Below are 19,317 nucleotides of genomic sequence, written 5' to 3'. Positions count from 1 at the left end.
TTTCATCACTTTTGATACAAACTGAAAAGTCAGTCAGAACCCTAGAAGTTCCCATTTTAATGGGAAAGAGATAATAGGAGGGAGGGTTTCTACTGTATGTCAGATAGGAAGTTCCCCTGGTCTTTGGAACACAATTGCAGAGAAAATGTGGTGCCTCATATTTCATGTCATTTCCACTTACTTATTATTATTGGTTTTTGATGTTGAATGTGACAAGGCCACTGACTTTGATGCTATAAGAGCTTCTTTCATTGGGTCTTTGGAAGCTGTGACTGGAGCAGTTGTGGCCCTGCCTGAGCAATAGACAGGTGGCTATATCCACTTCCCTGGGAGCTACTTCCTAGGATGAGGCCTGAGGGCACTAAGCTGGAAGCCTGGCTGTTCACCAAGGAGATGGTGATGAAGGCTATGGTTTGACTTGGCTGGCCTGTGCTGCCTCCTGCCTCCCCGTCAGGGTGTCTGGCTTTTCAGCTAGTCTGAGTTGTGTGCCTTGGATGGAGGTGATAGTTGGTGAGAATGACTGGTCCTTTCTTGACAGAAGCTCTCTCTCCAGATAATGGCTGTGAAGGCTGGGCTGGAAGCAGGGACGGGGGTCTGCCAATGCTTCCACTCCCAGGATTCCAGTGCCTGTCTGCCTGTTGATGGCAGTTGGTTAGCAGTTATTGCTGGTGGTAATGAGGAAGGTGGGCCCCTTTTCCATGATAATTTATGGCTATGGGGGCAGGGGGTTGAGTTGGAAGCAGGTCTGTAGACTTTAATTTGGCTCCTTAATATTTCAGGGAAACCAGTGTAACCCATGACCTGTCCATATCTTCTTCCTCACTCTTTATATATTACTGGCCCATCTCCTGTGCTACCACCATGCTTCCAGTTTACCCAGGTTTGTAATCTTTGTGGTATCCTTGACTCTTCTTTTTCATTCATTCTACATAGCTAATCACTGAGAGAGTAGTTTTGGTTGAAAGCCTGGTCTTTAAGAAAGAAATCTAAGCAGTAAATTCCAACATATCTTGGGCTTCAACCATCTAAAAAAAACAAAGATTTTAGAGCTTCTATAGATAAGGGTATGTAATACCCTATGTGGAAGGAAGGAGTTTCCCAACTGACCAGTTTCAATTGGATCACCAGCAGAATAGCTCTCCTCATAGATTGTGGGCTTAAAAGGTTTATCCTTTGTTCTTGAAGGGGACCATTCATGACATCAGGAAGGCGACATCATGACATGCAAGTGAATTAGATTTAAGTGAGGGAAGATTGGGCACCTGCCTCTCTTTCACCTGCCTCTTTTTCCCTCTAGGGCCATCAGTCCAGTGGCCAGAAATGGATCAGGATGACTAGCCTGACCCAGCCCCAATTGGTCATTGTTTGAGTCCTAATTGACTCAGAGTGAATGTAAATAGCAAGAAATTGGTCAGAAATCCTGAAATCCTCACCTCCTAGAATTATTCATTTATTTATTTTTAGGGGCATGATAAAACAGGCCATTCTTTGCCAAAATTGCTATCTACCCTTAATCACTGAATGGGTGCTGCCTCAATCAAACTGATACTTGTTAAAAACCAAGGTCTCCCACTGCATCCAGGGCTGTCTCCAGTCATCCTCATCTATATCTAGCCACTGGACCTAGATGGCTCTAGAGGGTAACCTTGCACAATTCCCCCTTCTTTAATGCAATTCCCTTGCCCTGTCCTGGCAGCACCTCCCTGATGTCATGGTCCTCTTCAGTTATGAAGGATGAACAACAACAACATAGCTCATCAGTTGCCAGATTTTGCCTGTCTTCACAACTTCTCTCTATTTGCTCTTGGGGATAAGCTTTGATCTATGACAATTCTTATCAGTTATCATTGAAACAAGATTTTTTTTGAATATTTGTTGATAATTCTGAAAATATTAGAAACATTTCTTTTAAAATATAGCTAATATTAGGATAGCACTATGGCAGCTTCTTAACAAATTCATCTCCCTGGAGGGACAATTAAGAGAAGCTCCAAATTAATTATTAAAATGAAACAATACTGAGCTCCTCTTTTTGCATAAACAGTGTAACTGAAACAAGGACTTTCCCAGTCCTTCTTTCATTCAATGACAGTGCAAAGAAACTGGGCCAGGGCCAGTGTACCCTGGATCCAGATCAATCTAAAGCAAGAATTAGTTCTAGTAAGTTAATAGAATATAGATGTTAAAGTGAAAATAGAAAGAATTCACTGTTTGCTACCTGACAAAAAGTCTGAAACTAAACATACTGAGAAATGTCCTTGTGTACAGTCAGATTTTCATGTCATGATAAAATGGTACAAAAAGCCAGGAAGAAAGAAAAACAAAGGACCAAGGACTGGATTCAGGAATATATATAAGACTTAGTAATAGCTAATTTGAAGGAAAGGAAATTTGAAGCTTGAACAAACAAAACATCTTCAGATCATTTAACCAATCTGAGCTGGAAGCCCTTCATCTTCCTGATTGCTTTCTTCTGGATCCTTGCCACTTTATCAGTGTCTTAAACTGTCACACCAATACCTGAACACAATATTCCAGATGTTATCTAAACAGGACAGAAAGCAATCACCTTCTAATTCCTAGAAACTGTTCTTTTTTCATTGTAGCCCACAATTTGATAGCTTTTTGCCTGTCACATCATGTTGCTGCCCCATCAAGCTTCAAAACACCCAATATTTTTCTCTTATTGTGCTTTCCCTATCTTATACTTGCAAGGTTGAGCTTTTGTACTCAGGTTTAAAAACTTCCTAGAAATTTTTAACTTGAGAACTGTGAGTTTGTTTGTTTTTGTTTTACATTTTGATAACTTTTTTCAGTATTCTTATTTTTCTTTGTACTTCTATGTATTTTATTTCATGTCTTTAAAAACATTTTTTCTGTGAAGGCCTTTATAGGTCTCATCTCTCTGCCAAAGAAGTCCATGAAACAAAAATAGGGTAAGAATCCTAACTCATACCTGTCAATATCCTTTAGCCTTTAGACTCTCTCATCAGGTGTTCTATCCCTAATACATTTGTGTGATCTTCACATTTGATGAGCATGGCATTTCTCCACTATTAAAAAATACAGGAACAGGCACAGTTCCTGAAGGAACAATCTACAGAAACCCTCTGGTCACATTGACGTTGATCATTAAGACCTTTTCTTTCATCATGGCCATCTAATTTGTGTTCTTATCTAATCTGTATTTCTCCATTTTTTTTCCACAACAATAGTAGGATATACTTTCTGAAGCTTTGCTCAAATACAGATGAACTATATACATATTTCACATCTACTAGTTTAATAATAATTCTTTTATTTATTTTTCCCCCCTGAGGCTGGGGTTAAATGACTTGTCCAGGGTCACACAGCTAGGAAGTGTTATGTCCGAGACCAGATTTGAACTCAGGTCCTCCTCAATTCAGGGCTGGTGCTCTATCCACTGTGCCACCTAGCTGCCCCCTAATAATTCTTTTAATCATGTGAATTATGAATGTAAATAAATTCTAACTTAAATGGAGATTCAATAGCATAATTCTAAGACATTTGTGGGCAAAAGAACAAATTACAGACACCAATAATTTTATCAGAGAACATTATAATAATGAGACAGACTACTAAAACTTAATGGGAGGCAAATAAAACTACTTATAGGAAAATTTATATCTAAACACATTAATTAGCAAAAGAGAAGAGATCAATAATCTTTGCATTCAGTTTATAAAAGCAACCAGTAATTCAAAAGCCCCCCCCCCAAATGAATTTGGAAAGTAAGATTAAATTGCAAACAAAAATCTTTGATTTTTAAAAGTAAAACTATTCAGTTCATTTAAGAGCTAACAAAAAAAGAAACCCCATTAGCTAATGTATTTCTTTGAGCTGAGAGTAAATCTTCACCACTAGATTAAAAAAAATAAAAAAAACAGATGGAGGGATACCAATTCAATTATTAGAAATTATTTTACCCCAATATATGCTAACAAAACCATTAACTTTGAGAAATCAGATGAATATTAGAAATAAAGAAATTAAGCAAAGCTTCAAAACAAGAAAGTGAACAAGTTATAAGTTAACTCCTAGTGGAAAAAGGATCACAGACATTTCAAATACTATAATCAATCAATCAGCATTTATTAAGTGATTAATAAATCAGCAAGATAGATTTGCAAGAAAATTGAATATTTTAAAGATGCTTTACTTCAGTATTGTACAAATTTGATGGAAAAGCCATTCTATCAAATTCTTTTTAGGAAATACATATGATCTGAATAGTTATACTGGAGAGAGATAAAGCAGAAGAAGAAAACTACATACTGATGAATAATGAATATTGATTCAAAATTTTGAATAAAATATTTAGTGCTATAGGAACATGTTCAAAAGGTCATTGCATCAGTAATTGTTCCGTAATCAAAACAGTATGAGTATAATAGGTCATATTAATAACAACAAAATTAATCAATAGATGCAAAAGTCTTTTTTATAAAATTCAATGTTTATGTAAAAAGCACTTAAATAAGAATAAATACACTTCTTTAAAAGTATAAACAAAACTTAACAAAGTAATAAAATTATCTTTATTGGAGAAAGACTAAAGGACTTTTTGGTAGGATCAATAGGAAAGTAAGAATGCCCACTGTCATTGAGTAAATATAATATGCTTCTCTTTGTGCTTACTATAGCACTATCTGTGAAAAATAGTTTTAATGACTACACATTGGCAATAAAGAAACCAAATTATTCCTATTTGCAGATTACATGCTTTACCTAGAGAATCTCAAGTTAAACTAAAAATTAGGTAACATAAAACTCCATTTTAAGTATCAAAATATGAAATTATCGTATACAATGATTCATTCATTAGTACTTCTAAATATTTTTAACAAAATCTGGTAGGAAGAGCTAGAAAAAGAAATATCAAGTAATTATTATAACTAATTAGACTATAAAGTTCTTGAGGATAGGGGACTGTCTTCTGACTTTTTATATCCCTAGCTTGCCTTAGCATGGCATGGTGCTTAGCAATAGTAGGACTTAATAAATGCTGATTGATTGATTTATAAAGTATGTAAAATGTAGTAGATATGAAATATCTACCAATACATACCTGCAATTAGTAGGAATGCAACTGTCAAATAGCAGAAATAAAGGTAATAAAAATTAGAGATTAAATAGTTGCTTATGGTGGACCCTTTTGATAAGAATAATTACATTACCTAAATAAATTGATAGATTTGATTTAATTCTAATCACATTATCAAAAAGTTATTTTATATATCTTGATAAAATGGTAAGAATTTATCTGAAGAAACAAAAAAGTCAAAGGAAATAGAAAGTAAGGACATTTAGCTATGCAAAGTCTCAAACTTCTACAATTGTTATCAAAACAGTACTGCTTAAGAAAAGAAAATTGATTAGTTTAAGGTCAAATAAACAAGTGGTAGAACATAGTAGTATATATAATATTTGATAAAAGCACAGGGACATGAAAATCTGTGGTAAGGAATCTGTTTTAATTGTTGGGGGAATGGAAAAAGAGCCTGGAAAAAATTGTGGTTGGAACAGCACTTTATGGCACCTAGCACATTATTCTCTAAATGGACATGACTTAAATTAGGAAAAGAGATAAGGATAATAGAACCTGTGAATTCATTGATAATAGGGTTAAATTTCATTTACCAATGCAGGACAGCAACTTCTCTACAATTTATAGCCTTAAAAAGTACCATTAGAATAGAGCACTTAAGAGGTTAATGAACTTTTTCAATTTCTGTCAGAAGCCAGAACTGGACTAAGATCTTTCTGGCTTCGAGGTTAGCTCATTATTCACTAGAATAAACAGCCAACACTCAAGATTTCTTGGGTAGGAAATTAAGCTCCAAACTGAGAGTCTCTGCCTGGGTTCTCATCTCAACTCTGCTCCAAGAAACCTGTGTTTACATCCCAGTTCTGTTCTATGGTGCCTGGATTCTCATCACATCTCTGCTCCATGTGGCCTGGATTTTCATCTCACTTCTATTGCACGCAGCTTGACTTCCCGTCTGACTCTGTGCTACCTGGGTTCCTTTGAGAAATGCAACTCTCTGCCAGATGTTAGCAACTGTGTGATGCTGTGTGACTCAACTTGTTTTTTTGTTTTGTTTTGTTTTGTTTTTTGGAATCCAGAATGATAAACCTGGAATGCCTGTGGATCAATGATATATGATATTGGGGGGAGAGATGGACATCAAATATGAAGACCTCCTGGTGGTTCCCTATCATGACTTAACTGACTTTGAACTTAGTGGTGGTTCTGAAAGTCAAGCTGCTTTGTTAAATCACATTGTGAATGTCTTGCATGTTAACTTGATCAGTTCCGGAGCTAGTGAGTGGAGTAGTCATTTGAATCAGAACATCCCAGATTTAGAGCTTCCTTGAGCCATCCCATTCCAATTTGAGAGGCAGATTAAATGATTTGCCAAGTTAACAAGATAGGATTTGAACTCAGGTCTTCTTATCACCCAACCCAGTACTCTGTCTCTTATGCTGGCTTAGAGGTGAAAAATGGGTATCTATATCATAGGAGGAAAAGGGGATCTAGAAGCTGGTTATGCTCTAAGAAAATAAATTACAAAGATTAGATTCGATCAATATGCATACAGAGATCAGCATGGATTATAAATTAGATACATGGTGTAAAGTAGGTAAGATCTTGTTGGTATGGAATGCTTTTAACATTTTCATTGTACTTTACAAATAAGATCTCATTTTATCCTGGTGATGTTATATTTATTTTACATTTGAAGAAATTAAGTTTCAGATTAAGTAGATTTCATAAGGCTTCACTGTAAGTTACTCAAAGTATTGAAAATAAATGCAGAATTTCCTGGCTTTCTGCTGCTCAATTATCCCCTCATGATATCTATTAGTGATTATGAGCTGTTCAAAATTATAGTGGAAAGAAAATTCACATTTTTGTCCTAGAAATATTATATATGGTGTTGTAGCAGTTCTTTTGTGTGTTGACCTTAGTTCAAAGAAAATAAATTTGAAAGACTATACTCATATCATTTCACCAAATTGTGAGGTGTAGGAATTCTGAAAGAAATAAAAATGACCTTGAGAAATGAGCAGAAATGTGCCTTGCATAAAGTGCTATTATAGTAATTAAACTTTTTGTTAGTAAATGAGTCGAGGTGCTGCTGACACAAAGAAGCTTTTAATTTAAAAAAGAAAAGTTCTGACATTTTAGAAAAGGATTTAAAAAACAGGTTTGATCATTTTTATTACCCTGCTAATTTTTAAGCAGTGAACTCTTTAATAACCTCATTCCAATGTCACTGGAGGCAGAAATTAGCTTTGAGAGAAACTCCCTTTTCCTATTTTATGTATGTTGAACCTGTTGATATAGAAGTACATGAACACTGAATGGTATATGATATAGTAAGTTGATTTAGAGAGTCTGCCAGTTAACTCCTTGACATAGTGGATGTTGTATCATCATCCACATTATCAGCACTCAGTCCTCCATACCTTGTTCTTAGGGACCTCTTGTACCCTCCCTTACTTTCTTTTTGCTACAGCACCTGATGTTCCCATGTAAACAGTACTCAGGTATGTAGAGGATGGTGTGCTTATAAACTTGAGTGATTTTGTTTTTAAGAGGAACTTGTAGGACAAAGTTATCAAAGATGATTTAGTTCAGGAAATGGAACTTGAGCAATGTATACAATTTCAGCAGGAGGTAAAAGGGCTTTTAGATTAGAAGAAAAAGCATGCTCAGAGATGTAACGTATTTTTGAAACAGAGAGAAGACCTAACTCATTAAAGGCTAATAGGAAATATATAGCTTTGTTTTGCAAAGTCATTTTATAAATATCTCATTTGATGTCTCAGAAACCCTATTTTACATTGAGGATCATAGAACCATTAAGTATCTGCAGCCAGATTTGGTCTTTCTGATTCCAGGCTCAGTACTCTTATCTGCTGCACCACCCAGGTTGCCTCATCTTGAAAGCCAACCAGAAGAATTTAAATCTGATGTGGTAGGCTGCTTTATTCCTGAAGTAAAACAATCCCTAGGTCCCTGATCTGGAGTTTGAAAGGATCCAATCCAACATCTTATTTAATAGAGAAGAAAACTGAAACAAAGAGGTTAAATGCCATGCTCAAATTTACATAAGTCTTTAGGATCAAGTGAGATTTGAATCCTGGTTGTATGACTCCAGAAAACTTTTTCCAACATACCACCCACTCTCACCAGAATTTGTCCTGAATGGTCTCTTCAGAGAACTGCACTGAATATAGCAGTAATCTGATATGCTTTTGACATGGGGAACTTAAGAGAACAAAAAAAACATAATACCCCTATCAGAAAGGGTCACATTCTTCCTCAGGCCATAAGGACAGATTCTCTTAGTCAATCTGGAATATGAGAACCTCCTCCAACAGTGAAGTGAATCTGTTCCAGTCGCTTAACCTGATTAGGTCCAGTTATTCTAACATACAAAGGGTTCATATTTGGAAGAGAAGCCCCCAGGCATTCTCCATAGTAGTCAGACTTTGAAAATAAAACTGCAAGTTTTTCTGATAAAGATTCCACTTTTCAAATATATGAAGAACTTGAGTCAAATTTATTTTATGAAAAAATAAGAGCTATTTCTCATTGATAGTCAAAGGATGTAAATAGGCAGTTTTCAGATAGAACTATCTATAACCATATGAAAAAATGCCCTAAATCACTATTAAAGAAATGCAAATTAAAGCAACTGAGCTACCACCCTACATGTATCAAACTGGCTAGTATGAAAGAAAAAGAAAATGACAAATGTTGGAGGAGATTGGCGGGGGGGGAGGGGAGGGATTGAGTACTAATGCATTATTAGTGAAGTTGTATACTGATTTAACCATTCTGTAGAGCAAAGAGCTATAAAATCATGCATACCCTTTGACCAAGGAATACCACTACTAGATTTATATTCAAAGAGATTTGGGGGGCAGGAAGGAGAGACCTATTTGTACAAAAATAGAGCAGCTCTTTAGTGGTAGCAAAGAATTGAAAATTGAGGAATGGATGAACAAGTTGTATATGATTGTGATGGAATACTATTGTGCTATAAGAAATAATGAGCAGGATGCTCTTAGGAAAAATTTAAGACTTACAGGAACTAATGCAAAGTGAAATGAGCAAAAGCAGAAGAAATTGTACAGAGTAACAGCAATATTGTATGATTTTCAATTGTGAATAATTTAGCTATTCTCAGTAATACAGTGATCTGAGACAATTCCAAAGGACTCATGATGGAAAATGCTATTCATTTCCAAAGAACTAATGGAGTCTGAAGATCGAATCATACTTTTTCTTTATTTTTCTTGGATCTTTTTGTCTTGTTTTCTTTCACAATATGACTAACATGGATATGTTTTGCGTGATTACATATGTAAACTATATCAAATTGCTTTCCTTTTCAAATGAGAAAGGGGAGAGGCAGTAAGAAAGACAAGATTTGTGTTAAAGGATGCTAAAAATGGCTTTTATATGTAATGGAAAAAATAAATCATTTTTAAAAAGGAAAATGTGTTTTTAATACAACTTTGGTATGTTTTGTAAAATTATATCTAGGGAGGTATACCACCCACTATTGGAGTGAAAAGATATTTGTCTAAAAGGATGAATTAAGCATGGGCTTAGCTAGGGAAGGGTTAAGAGCAAGAGATTTTCTAATTCCAGCAGGTAACACCATCAAAAAGGAAAGAAGAGCTTCTAAAATATAATTTTTTTTCTCCTTTTGTTAGCCTCCTTATGTCTCAACAGGTTGACAATCTCATTATTGTTGGACTTTTGAATGTTTACTTATTGGTACACAGATTCTATTTGTTTTTTTCATTTCCCAGTCTACTCCTTTACACCTGGCTGCGGGCTATAATCGTGTCCGAATAGTCCAGCTTCTCCTTCAGCACGGCGCTGATGTACACGCCAAAGACAAAGGGTATGTGATGTGAACCCAGTGCTCATACCCTGAAGATTGTGGGCATAGCTTCCTAGATGGGGCCTCAAAGTAGTGGGGGGTGCTATGTTGTATGGGTGTCATCTCTATGTAATTTCATTGGACTCAGATTGTCATCCTCATTTCATCTCATCTCCTCTGCTTCATATAACATGCCTCTGACTAAGAAGCCATCCTCCACACATACCAAGTGGTCATATGTAGACCCTCACAGGCTTGTTGGTCATCATCAAGCCACAAGGAAGCTCTTACCATGTGTCTGGGCACTATGTGGAATAGCACTGAGAATATTGAAGCAAAGAGACAAAATTTTTAAAAAAGAAAGTCCTTTTTGTCAGGTATCTTAGGGTACTTCACCAGTAAAGCAGGTTTGAAAGGGATTTTTAGCACCTCATTTGATGAATTGCCATTCCCTTAATGGAATAGAACATGGTGTTTTAAAAATATTGTGTCTGGTCAGTGTTTGTTTTTTAGATTCCTACTAGGATGTTTTGTTTTTTTGTTTTTGTTTTGTTTTGCTCTCTTAATTGTTTTTTTTGTCATTTGATTTCTTCACTCAGTGGACTTGTGCCTCTGCATAATGCATGTTCATATGGACATTATGAAGTCACGGAATTGCTTTTAAAGGTAAGAGAATTAGAATAGATTTGCTACTCTGTCTTCAACAGTTTTAATTGTACATACTGTGCCCCTATGTATTTTCTCCTGAAACTTTATCACTAGACATTTTGAAGTTCTAACCAACTGGGTTTTTTTTAATTGAAAAAAAATTAAAAACATAGTCTCAAATTATTTTGTACTTTATAATTCTTTGGGTAAAGTTTTTTTCAATGATTTATTTTCTCTTCTATCCTGCCTTTCCGCTCCATTGGGGGAAAAAAAAAGAAAAGAAAAACAAAACAAAACTTGTAAGAAATTGCAGTCAGGCAACATACATTCCCACATTGGCCATGCCCAAAATCTGACTTCTCTTGGAGAGGTGGGTAGTGTGCTTTGTTATTGCGATTATGGCTTGATCAGAGCCATCTCTAATGGCTGGCCTGATCATTTATCAGAGCTTTCAATTTGTCTTTCCTATATTGTCATAATTGTGTTAACTGTTCTTATTGAGGTAACATTTCACATTTGTATTTCAGGCTTATCATTTACAAGGAAATGAACATATCCCTAAGCTGCTCACTAATCTGCAGCTTCTCTCTCTCCCCATTCTAGCACGGAGCTTGTGTCAATGCTATGGATCTCTGGCAGTTCACTCCTCTCCATGAGGCCGCCTCCAAGAATCGTGTGGAAGTTTGTTCTTTGCTGCTTAGTCATGGAGCTGACCCCACATTGGTCAATTGTCATGGCAAAAGTGCTGTGGACATGGCTCCTACACCTGAGTTGCGGGAGAGGCTAACATGTATGTATCTCAGTCCTCTTGAGTTCAGCCCAGTATTGGTTCTTGTCTCCTTACATACCTCACTTCTCATTGGGTATCTGTATCCTGAATGGTCCTTCCAATTCTCATCTGTCTAGTTGTTTTATACATTTCATGAGTTTTGGTCCTTATATTGCTTATATTTATTATCATGGCTTCAGAGAGAGTTTGTAAGCATCTCTGAAAGGGGAACATTTGAAATCCATACATTCAAGATTTTATTTTGCAGAGGTTTTTGGATCTTGAGCTCTTGATTTTTAGGCATTTTTAATCTTGACTGTTTACCTTTTGGTCAGTGAGTGTGTCTGTCTTATTAGAAGGTATTTATTGAAAACAAGTATCTCAGCACATCTTACCCTGACATTTATGAAGCAAAATATAAGTGGAACAAGAGCTCTTTACACAGATTATACTGATTGAGTGAATTTATGTGATGGCATTTTGGAATGGTGTGTGAGTGTAACTGAACATGGAGAGTCCTAATTATCATTAGTTTTACTAAGGCTACAGATTTAGCATTAGTCTTGGACTCCCCTTTTCTCTCCTTTCCTCTCTATATTCTCTCCATACTCTATGGTGTGTGATGTCATTTTAAACCAGGCATACTTAACTTGGAGAGCTGTGGACTTCAAGGGATGATTTACAGGGGGTTCATGACCTTGAATGGTGGAAGAAAAATACAACTTTGTTTTTACATTTAACTTTATTTTCATGAACTTCTATTTGAAATATATAGCACTTCCTTGAGTTACAATTTGGGTCCCCATGGTTCACGAGACTGATGAAGTCATGGGACACAAAAAAGTAGGATCTCAACCCTACTTTTTTAACCCTATTTTTTGCTAGGTAATTTATATTTTGAAGATTGTGCTATGAGTTAATTGATTTAATTCTTGATCTTTCCTTGAGTTAATTGATTTAATTCTTGATCTTTCCTTGAGCGGCCCATTCCCTTGATTTTTTTTTTTTTTTTTATCCAATATCAAAAAGTACTAACAATTAATAGAACTAATCCTCTCTTTTTTTTTCTACTCTTATTCCAGGTCTTTTCTTCCTTCACATGAGTTTTTTTTTGTTAACTGTTTTCTCTAGCTTTGTAAAACATTTCTTTGGTAGCTTGATTGTTAAAACATTAAATTTTAAAAGTTGATAAGGTAGCATTATTTTATTTTTTTTTATGTTGGCATTGATCCATTTTTGAGCACCAGACTAGTCATAAGACATTCTTTATTCTTGGAGCAGTGCTTTTTAAGTGGATTTATACAAGCCTCAAATGTGCCTTGTTTTCTTCTGAATGTTTTCATTATTTTGAATGAGATCCCCTTTTATGTTATTCTCTCTGGAGTTTTGTTTTATTATGTTTAGCTATGCTCCTAATTTTTCAGGATACATATTGTGTCATGTTATTTTACTGAAACTGTTATTACTAATTACATCATCGCCAGTAAGTAGAGAGCAGTTTTGTCCTTTTGCCTATTTTTATAGCTTTTAATTTCTTTTTCTTATGTTTTTGCTGGTATTTTTCTACTTTCATCAAATAGCATGGCATCCTTTCTTTCTGTCTTTATTGGAAAGATTTCTGTTATTTTCCCCTTTGCATGTAAGGCTAGCTTTGGGTTTTAGATATTTAGATTTATTTTCTGAAACAGAATCTAAACATGCCCATACTTTGTAGGTTTTTTCAGAACAAATGAGCACTGTGTTTTGTCCAAACCTTCTTCTGCATCAGTTAATACAGGAATTTAGATATATTTGTTTTTAATATATTACATGTCAATTGTCAAACTTGTTTCAGCATGACTTAACTTGTTTGTGAGATGTATAAATTGCCTTCTATGTGTATAAGATCTTAATTGATTACAAATCTCATGGTCAATTTAGTTTCCAGGGAATGAGACTTTTTTTTTTCTAAAAAAACAAAATGGCATGAAAGATTTTGTCAGTTACAGTGATACTTTTTGAAATTATCATGGCAGTGAAAAAACCAACAAACTATTTTGACTCTGTAAGGCATTAAGGTATTTCTCCAGCCTATTATAGGACAAAGTCTCAGAGAAGCTCCAGTCCCAAGTCCTTATCAGAGTATTAAGGCTCAACATGGAAAACTTTTTCCAAGTCTCAGTGCAGTAATGACCAAAGTTTCACCAATGAAAAGCCAGCTTTCCAGATAGGCTTCCATGAGTCCCCTCAGGTTTGAGCCTGGAGCATTAAAATCAATTTTAAAAGCCCTCAATTTCACCAGTTTGGAATACCTCATTCTATTTGTACAGGGTCTGTCCTTCCTGATCACCCCTTGGTGTATGGTACCGGACTCACTCAATCTTGCTTCCCCTTCTTTTTGTTCCCTCCTATCTTGTGCTGTTCTGCTGCCCAGCATTAGTCCAGGCTTGTTAGTCTCAGCTCCTTCCCCTCTCCAGTCTCACTTAGGGAGTGGTATAAAAATAGCAGGGCCTCATTCATCCTTGACTGAGAGAGTAGGATTTCTCTCCTCCTCTCACCAGACTCCGACCAGGGCTTGCCCTAACCAGACTTTTTTCTTAGCAACATAAAGAGCAGCTTAAGGGATGTGGCCATTTGTCCTGGGGGATTGCCCTCGGGAATCATAACTCTTATTTACCAATATATAGGCAATTCCTTTTCCCCAGTTTTAGTGAAGCATTATGATCTTTGGTGATTGGGTCCATGTTCCTCCAAGAGCCAATATGATAGTGATTAGAGGGCTGGATGAAAGTTGGGGAGACTTGGGTTCAAATCAACTTCAGACATGAAGTCGAAGTCATAGAGCTCCAGGACAAGTTATTTCTCCTTGGTTTGCCTCAATTTCTTACAGATAAAGTGAGAGGGTTGGAATTAATGACTTTTCAGGTCTTTTCCTGATCAGTGAGCCTATGATTGTTAATTGATAGCTTTTTTTCACACAAACATTTGCATCGAAACACACAAAGATCACTTCAATATGAGGTTAATAGCCACTTGAACAAGAGCCAAGAGAACAAGCAGTCAAGCATTTGTGAAGCATTTGGGTGCCAAGGCCCTGGAACTATAAAACATGCTATTGGACCTGCTTTGCCCTCCTACAGGGATTCTTGAATCTTTTCTTTGTGTCCTCAGCACACAAAAGAGTATGATTGGTTCTAGAAGAGAAAATAAGGCCCAGACCTGAGAATACAAAATGAAGACATGGAAATGACAAAGTGATCAGAGTGGTATGAGGAGGCACTAACATCTGGGAGGGGGCAGGGATCAAAGGAGATACTAAGAGTTATAGGTGAGGACAGGAAGCCTTCCAGATAACTCCCCATTTTCTGTCATCATCTCTGCTTGGTTTGATTTCCATTGCAGGGAATGTTATGCCCACGCCAAGTATCCACTGGTGCCCTGCTACTTCTCAGTTTCCTTTTTGTGTGTTGTCTTCCCCTTTTAGATTATAATCCTCTTGAGGGCAGGAACTGGCTTTCATTTTCTTATTTCTTATGAATTCTTATTCATTCTCCATTCTTATATGTGGACTAGCCACATAGAAGGTCCTTAAATGATGTTTATTGAACTAAGAGAACCAGGCAGGAGGGACAGCCTGAACAAAGGGGCATCAATGGGAGATGGAATGCTATGTTTGAACTATCAGAAATAGATGAGTTTGCTTATAATATCATAAATTGATGAAGTAATGTTAATAATCCTGAAAGATTGACTGTGGCCCAATTTTAAAGGACTCAGAATGGCAAGTAAAGAAGTTTGCATTTAGTCCAAGGACACCAGAGAAACCACTGAAGCTTTTTGAGAAGGGAGGGCCACAGTCAAACCTGTGGAAAAATACCTTGGCTGCTTTGTGAAACTGCAAGGATTGACATGGAGAGAGATGAAATCTAGAGTGATGGGAAGATCAGTCAGGAGGGTATAGTCCAAAGAAAAGAAAGCTGATGCAGGCCTGGGACAGAAAAGTGGTTGTGTGAGAAGGAAGATTATTTCAGGGACCCTAAGAAGGTGGTCAAGGAGCTGCCCCCTTTTCTCATTAATGACTAACATCTTGTAAGTTCCCTTTTGTGAATAACAACTGACATTTATATGGGATTTTACTTGCAAAGTCATTGGAAAATCTGTTGGAACCAAGCCATGCCTTTTTACTGTGAGCCTTGACTGGCAGGCATCCATCCAGGAAGCTTATATGATCTGAGCTAAAGGCAGTCCACAGCACAGTACTAGAATCTTGGGTCTAGAGATAGTTCTGGCCTTATCATTTACTCTCTTTGTTCCCTTGGCAACAAAGCTCTGTACCGTCTAGTACCAGATCTGGGGAACTATGTCAAGTCCTAAAGAGAGTAATTTAGGATAAAATTCCTAGCAATTAGAACTTCAGATAGAAAAAGTACCTTTTAGGCCAGTAAATACTTTTTAGTTGTACTGTTTAGGCAGTAGCTGGTCAGCTATAGATTGTGCTCATTGTATTCCTTAATTTTGCAAGATACTCCTGTGTATGTGTGTGTACACACAGTGGCTTTTTGCTTCTGCTGTGGAAATATTTTATTTTCTGGTTCCATTAATTGTTTTGGAAATGATCAGTTCTATGGAATTGCCCCATACCTCTTAAATTAGAACATACATGCTTAATTGAAAGTCATCATTTGTCCCCTTTGACTCTACACCTTCCATTCCTCCTTAGAATGTAAACAATTTTTGAGGAATCAGGATTGTTTCATAATTTGTATCCATATTCCTTCACCTCCCACTCTAAATCCCCATAGCACTGTGCCTGATACAAAGTGGAAGGTGGGGAAAGAGGGGTGTTAAATATTTCCTGTTTAATTTTAATAGTGATCAACAATCTTATGTTCTTTGCTTTAATCTTGCCTATATGTTTTGTAACAGATGAATTTAAAGGTCACTCTTTACTACAAGCAGCCAGAGAAGCAGACCTGGCCAAAGTCAAAAAAACACTTGCTTTGGAGATCATCAATTTCAAGCAGCCTCAGTCTCATGAGACAGCTCTGGTGAGAAGTTCCAACTACTTTATTGCTTTAATAGAACGGGGCTTTCAGAGGTGGTTTTTTTTTTGCTATTTTTTTTTTTTTTAAGCACCATTCAGCACCTCACTAAGATGCTTTTCAATAACAAATACCTAAATTTTGAAAAACAATTGGCTTTATTGGGCCTGTTTCCAGGAATTAAAAAAATGCAGTGGACAGAACAGTTGTTAAGCTTTGTCTTTGGGACACTTAGACCTCGGTCTATATCTAATCTCATTTTAGCACTTTATTTATGAACTAGTACTTTCATAAATATAAACTTGATTTTCATAAAGGATCCATGTGAATTTTTGAATTAACCAATTAGATTACTTATGCAATAGGTGTCAAGCTGTTTCATCTAACCTGTATAAATTAGTTCTATTTCAATTTCAGTGATTGTTCTTCTTAGTTTTCTTTCCATTCACTCTCAGAATATGTTTGGACATAAGTTAACATCATCATCAGCTTCCTGACAATTCATGTCTAATATCTTTAATGATCAGTCCCATATATGGAAAAAAAGGTATAATATGGAAGGCCAGTCAGCCTTCTTGTTCCCAATGGCACCAATAGCTCAGTAGATAGATATCCTCCAATAGCAGGTTTTTTATGAACCCACCCAAGGAATAGTAAAAAAAAAAACCGTGAATTAATATATAAATTAAATATATAAATAATATAATAAATAAAATATAAATAATAAAAATATATAAATAATATAATAAATAATAATTAAAAATATATAAATAAAAGATCTCTTCTTGACGAGATCTTTAAGCCTTAGCTTTCTCAGGCTTGGGAGTAGAGGAGAGAGTTCAGTCTCTCAAGATAATAGAATAGAATTGCTGGCTGTTTTCTCACAGACACAGAATGACGGATCTGCTAGAAATAAGACCATAGTGCCTTCGTGATTGCTTCTCTGGAAGAAATAGGCAGCATCTGTGGACATGGAATCAGTGTCTGGTTTTTAGTGCTGTCGTGGCCATGGATGCCCACTGCCTTCTGGCCTTGGCCAAATCTTCTAATCTCTTTGGTCCTCAGTTCCCTTATAATGAAAAACAAGAAGGTTGGAATAGAAGACCTTTTAAGTTTCCTTCCAGTTTTTAATCTAATGAATTCAGAATCTATAACAATTATTTATGCAATTTATTTTCAGGAGTTAATCTCACATTGTATTGTTGCTTATATCTCAGTTGCTTCATCTAAAAATTAGAGGAAACACATATTTCATAGGCTTGAAGACAGTGATCCCTCTTTTAACTCTAAAATCCTTGTATTTTGGTTTTAAATCAACCCAAAATTTCATCCATCTCTATTAAGTATTCAGGTAACATGTTTTTTGGTGGCATTTGGAATAGAGCCAAGGCTTTAGCTAGGGACAGAAAGGTGGGATTCAGAGTTTTTTTTTTAAAAGATCAGTATTAACCTTGATTAACCCTCTTTATTTTGTGTTTTGTTTTTTGTTTTTGTTTTGTCTTCCAGCATTGTGCTGTGGCCTCCTTACACCCCAAACGTAAGCAAGTGACAGAGCTCTTACTGCGGAAAGGAGCAAATGTGAATGAAAAGAATAAAGAGTATGTTTACTTCATTAAAAACCGTTTTTCAGCTTTTAAGAGCCAAGCCCCTGCTTTTCTTAAAATGACATTTCATTCTTCCATTTCTTTCCCATTTAGCTTCATGACTCCCTTACACGTTGCTGCAGAAAGAGCTCACAATGATGTCATAGAGGTTCTCCACAAACATGGAGCTAAGGTGAGGTGTATCAACTACAGATGTACTATGCTCAAAATTGACAAAATTAAAAGGTTTGTTTGCAAGATTTTGGGGTAGTAGTGGGCATTCCCATGACTTATCCGTTCTGTACAATTAATGGTCTTGATTGCCCCTAGGTGACATAGAAACTCAAGAGGAAAGACTGGTATAAGGCATGCAGAACCAATTACTGAGCTCTAGCCAGGTCTTAATAGTTACTCATCCTTCTCATCTAGAGAGCTTTATAAGCTCTATTTTCAGATTGTCTCTTTTGTCTTCTCTTCATCAGTTGCTTCTTGTTTCTTTGGTCTTTCCCCCATCTCCCTACCTTCCTATCTCCTTTCCATTGCTGCATGTACTCATGAGATTGGCCCTTCTGTGAGGAGGGAAGTCTGGGCACTGTTGAGGTTGCTCCAGTCAATGAGAAATGGGGGCTCAGTACTCAGTTACTTAAGTGGAATTCCCAATAGAAGAAGGCAGAAATAGAACACAAGATAAAAAACTTCATGAAATCCCACTGGAAAACTTCAATGCACAAAGCTCCCCTTCATATAGTCAGTCAGTTAATAAACATTTAAGCACCTACTATGTACCAGACTCTGTACTACACACTGGGTATTAAAAAAAGAACCCAAAGCCCTTGAGGACCTCACAACCTATGCTGCATCTTAGGCCTAGAAAGTGCCAACTACATTACTGATTTATGGTTCAAGACTGGCTCCTGTGGCCCCTTCCTGGTGCCCATAGCACTTCTTTAAACTTAAAGAGAGCCCAGCACTCTTGGTGATTTAGTGTCCTACTCTTTGATGGCCTTTTCCATAAATTGCTTTGACAAGGGCATGTCTATTATCTCTTCTGAGTATCAAGTATGGGATGGGACCTGTCCACATGACCAACAACCATGTGTCCCCATTCTTGACTGTATTGTTCCATGTCTACATGCCCCACTTGCACGGAGAGGTAGTCAGGCTCATCATGAAGTTCCACAGCTGTCACTTTCATTAAGTATTTATGCCCCACTGAGCTCCAGGAAGGCAGGTGCACTCAGTCAGGCATGTGTTAAGAGTCTACTGTGTGCCAACCATTCTGATAGTGCAATTGTTCTTAGAGTAGATGGGATTTAGCCAAGACTTTTTCAATAATTTTTTTTTAATTGAATATTTCCAATCCACTT

At 36.4% G+C, this 19,317-nt stretch overlaps 1 protein-coding gene across 1 annotated transcript in view; it reads left to right on the top strand.

The window, feature by feature from the left end:
- The window catches only part of TNKS (tankyrase), a 206,256-nt gene that overhangs the window by 130,773 nt on the left and 56,166 nt on the right, over positions 1 to 19,317 (top strand). The window contains 6 exon segments of the mRNA XM_074272527.1: positions 9,856 to 9,950; positions 10,529 to 10,595; positions 11,181 to 11,367; positions 16,252 to 16,373; positions 17,874 to 17,965; positions 18,065 to 18,143. Of these exon segments, the coding sequence (XP_074128628.1) occupies positions 9,856 to 9,950; positions 10,529 to 10,595; positions 11,181 to 11,367; positions 16,252 to 16,373; positions 17,874 to 17,965; positions 18,065 to 18,143 (642 nt within the window).

The sequence above is a fragment of the Sminthopsis crassicaudata genome, chromosome 6 (genome assembly GCF_048593235.1).
Source record: "Sminthopsis crassicaudata isolate SCR6 chromosome 6, ASM4859323v1, whole genome shotgun sequence".
NCBI classification, from domain to species: domain Eukaryota; kingdom Metazoa; phylum Chordata; class Mammalia; order Dasyuromorphia; family Dasyuridae; genus Sminthopsis; species Sminthopsis crassicaudata.
The sequence above is the reverse complement of the archived record's forward strand: the minus strand, read 5'-3'. Positions and strand labels throughout refer to the sequence as shown.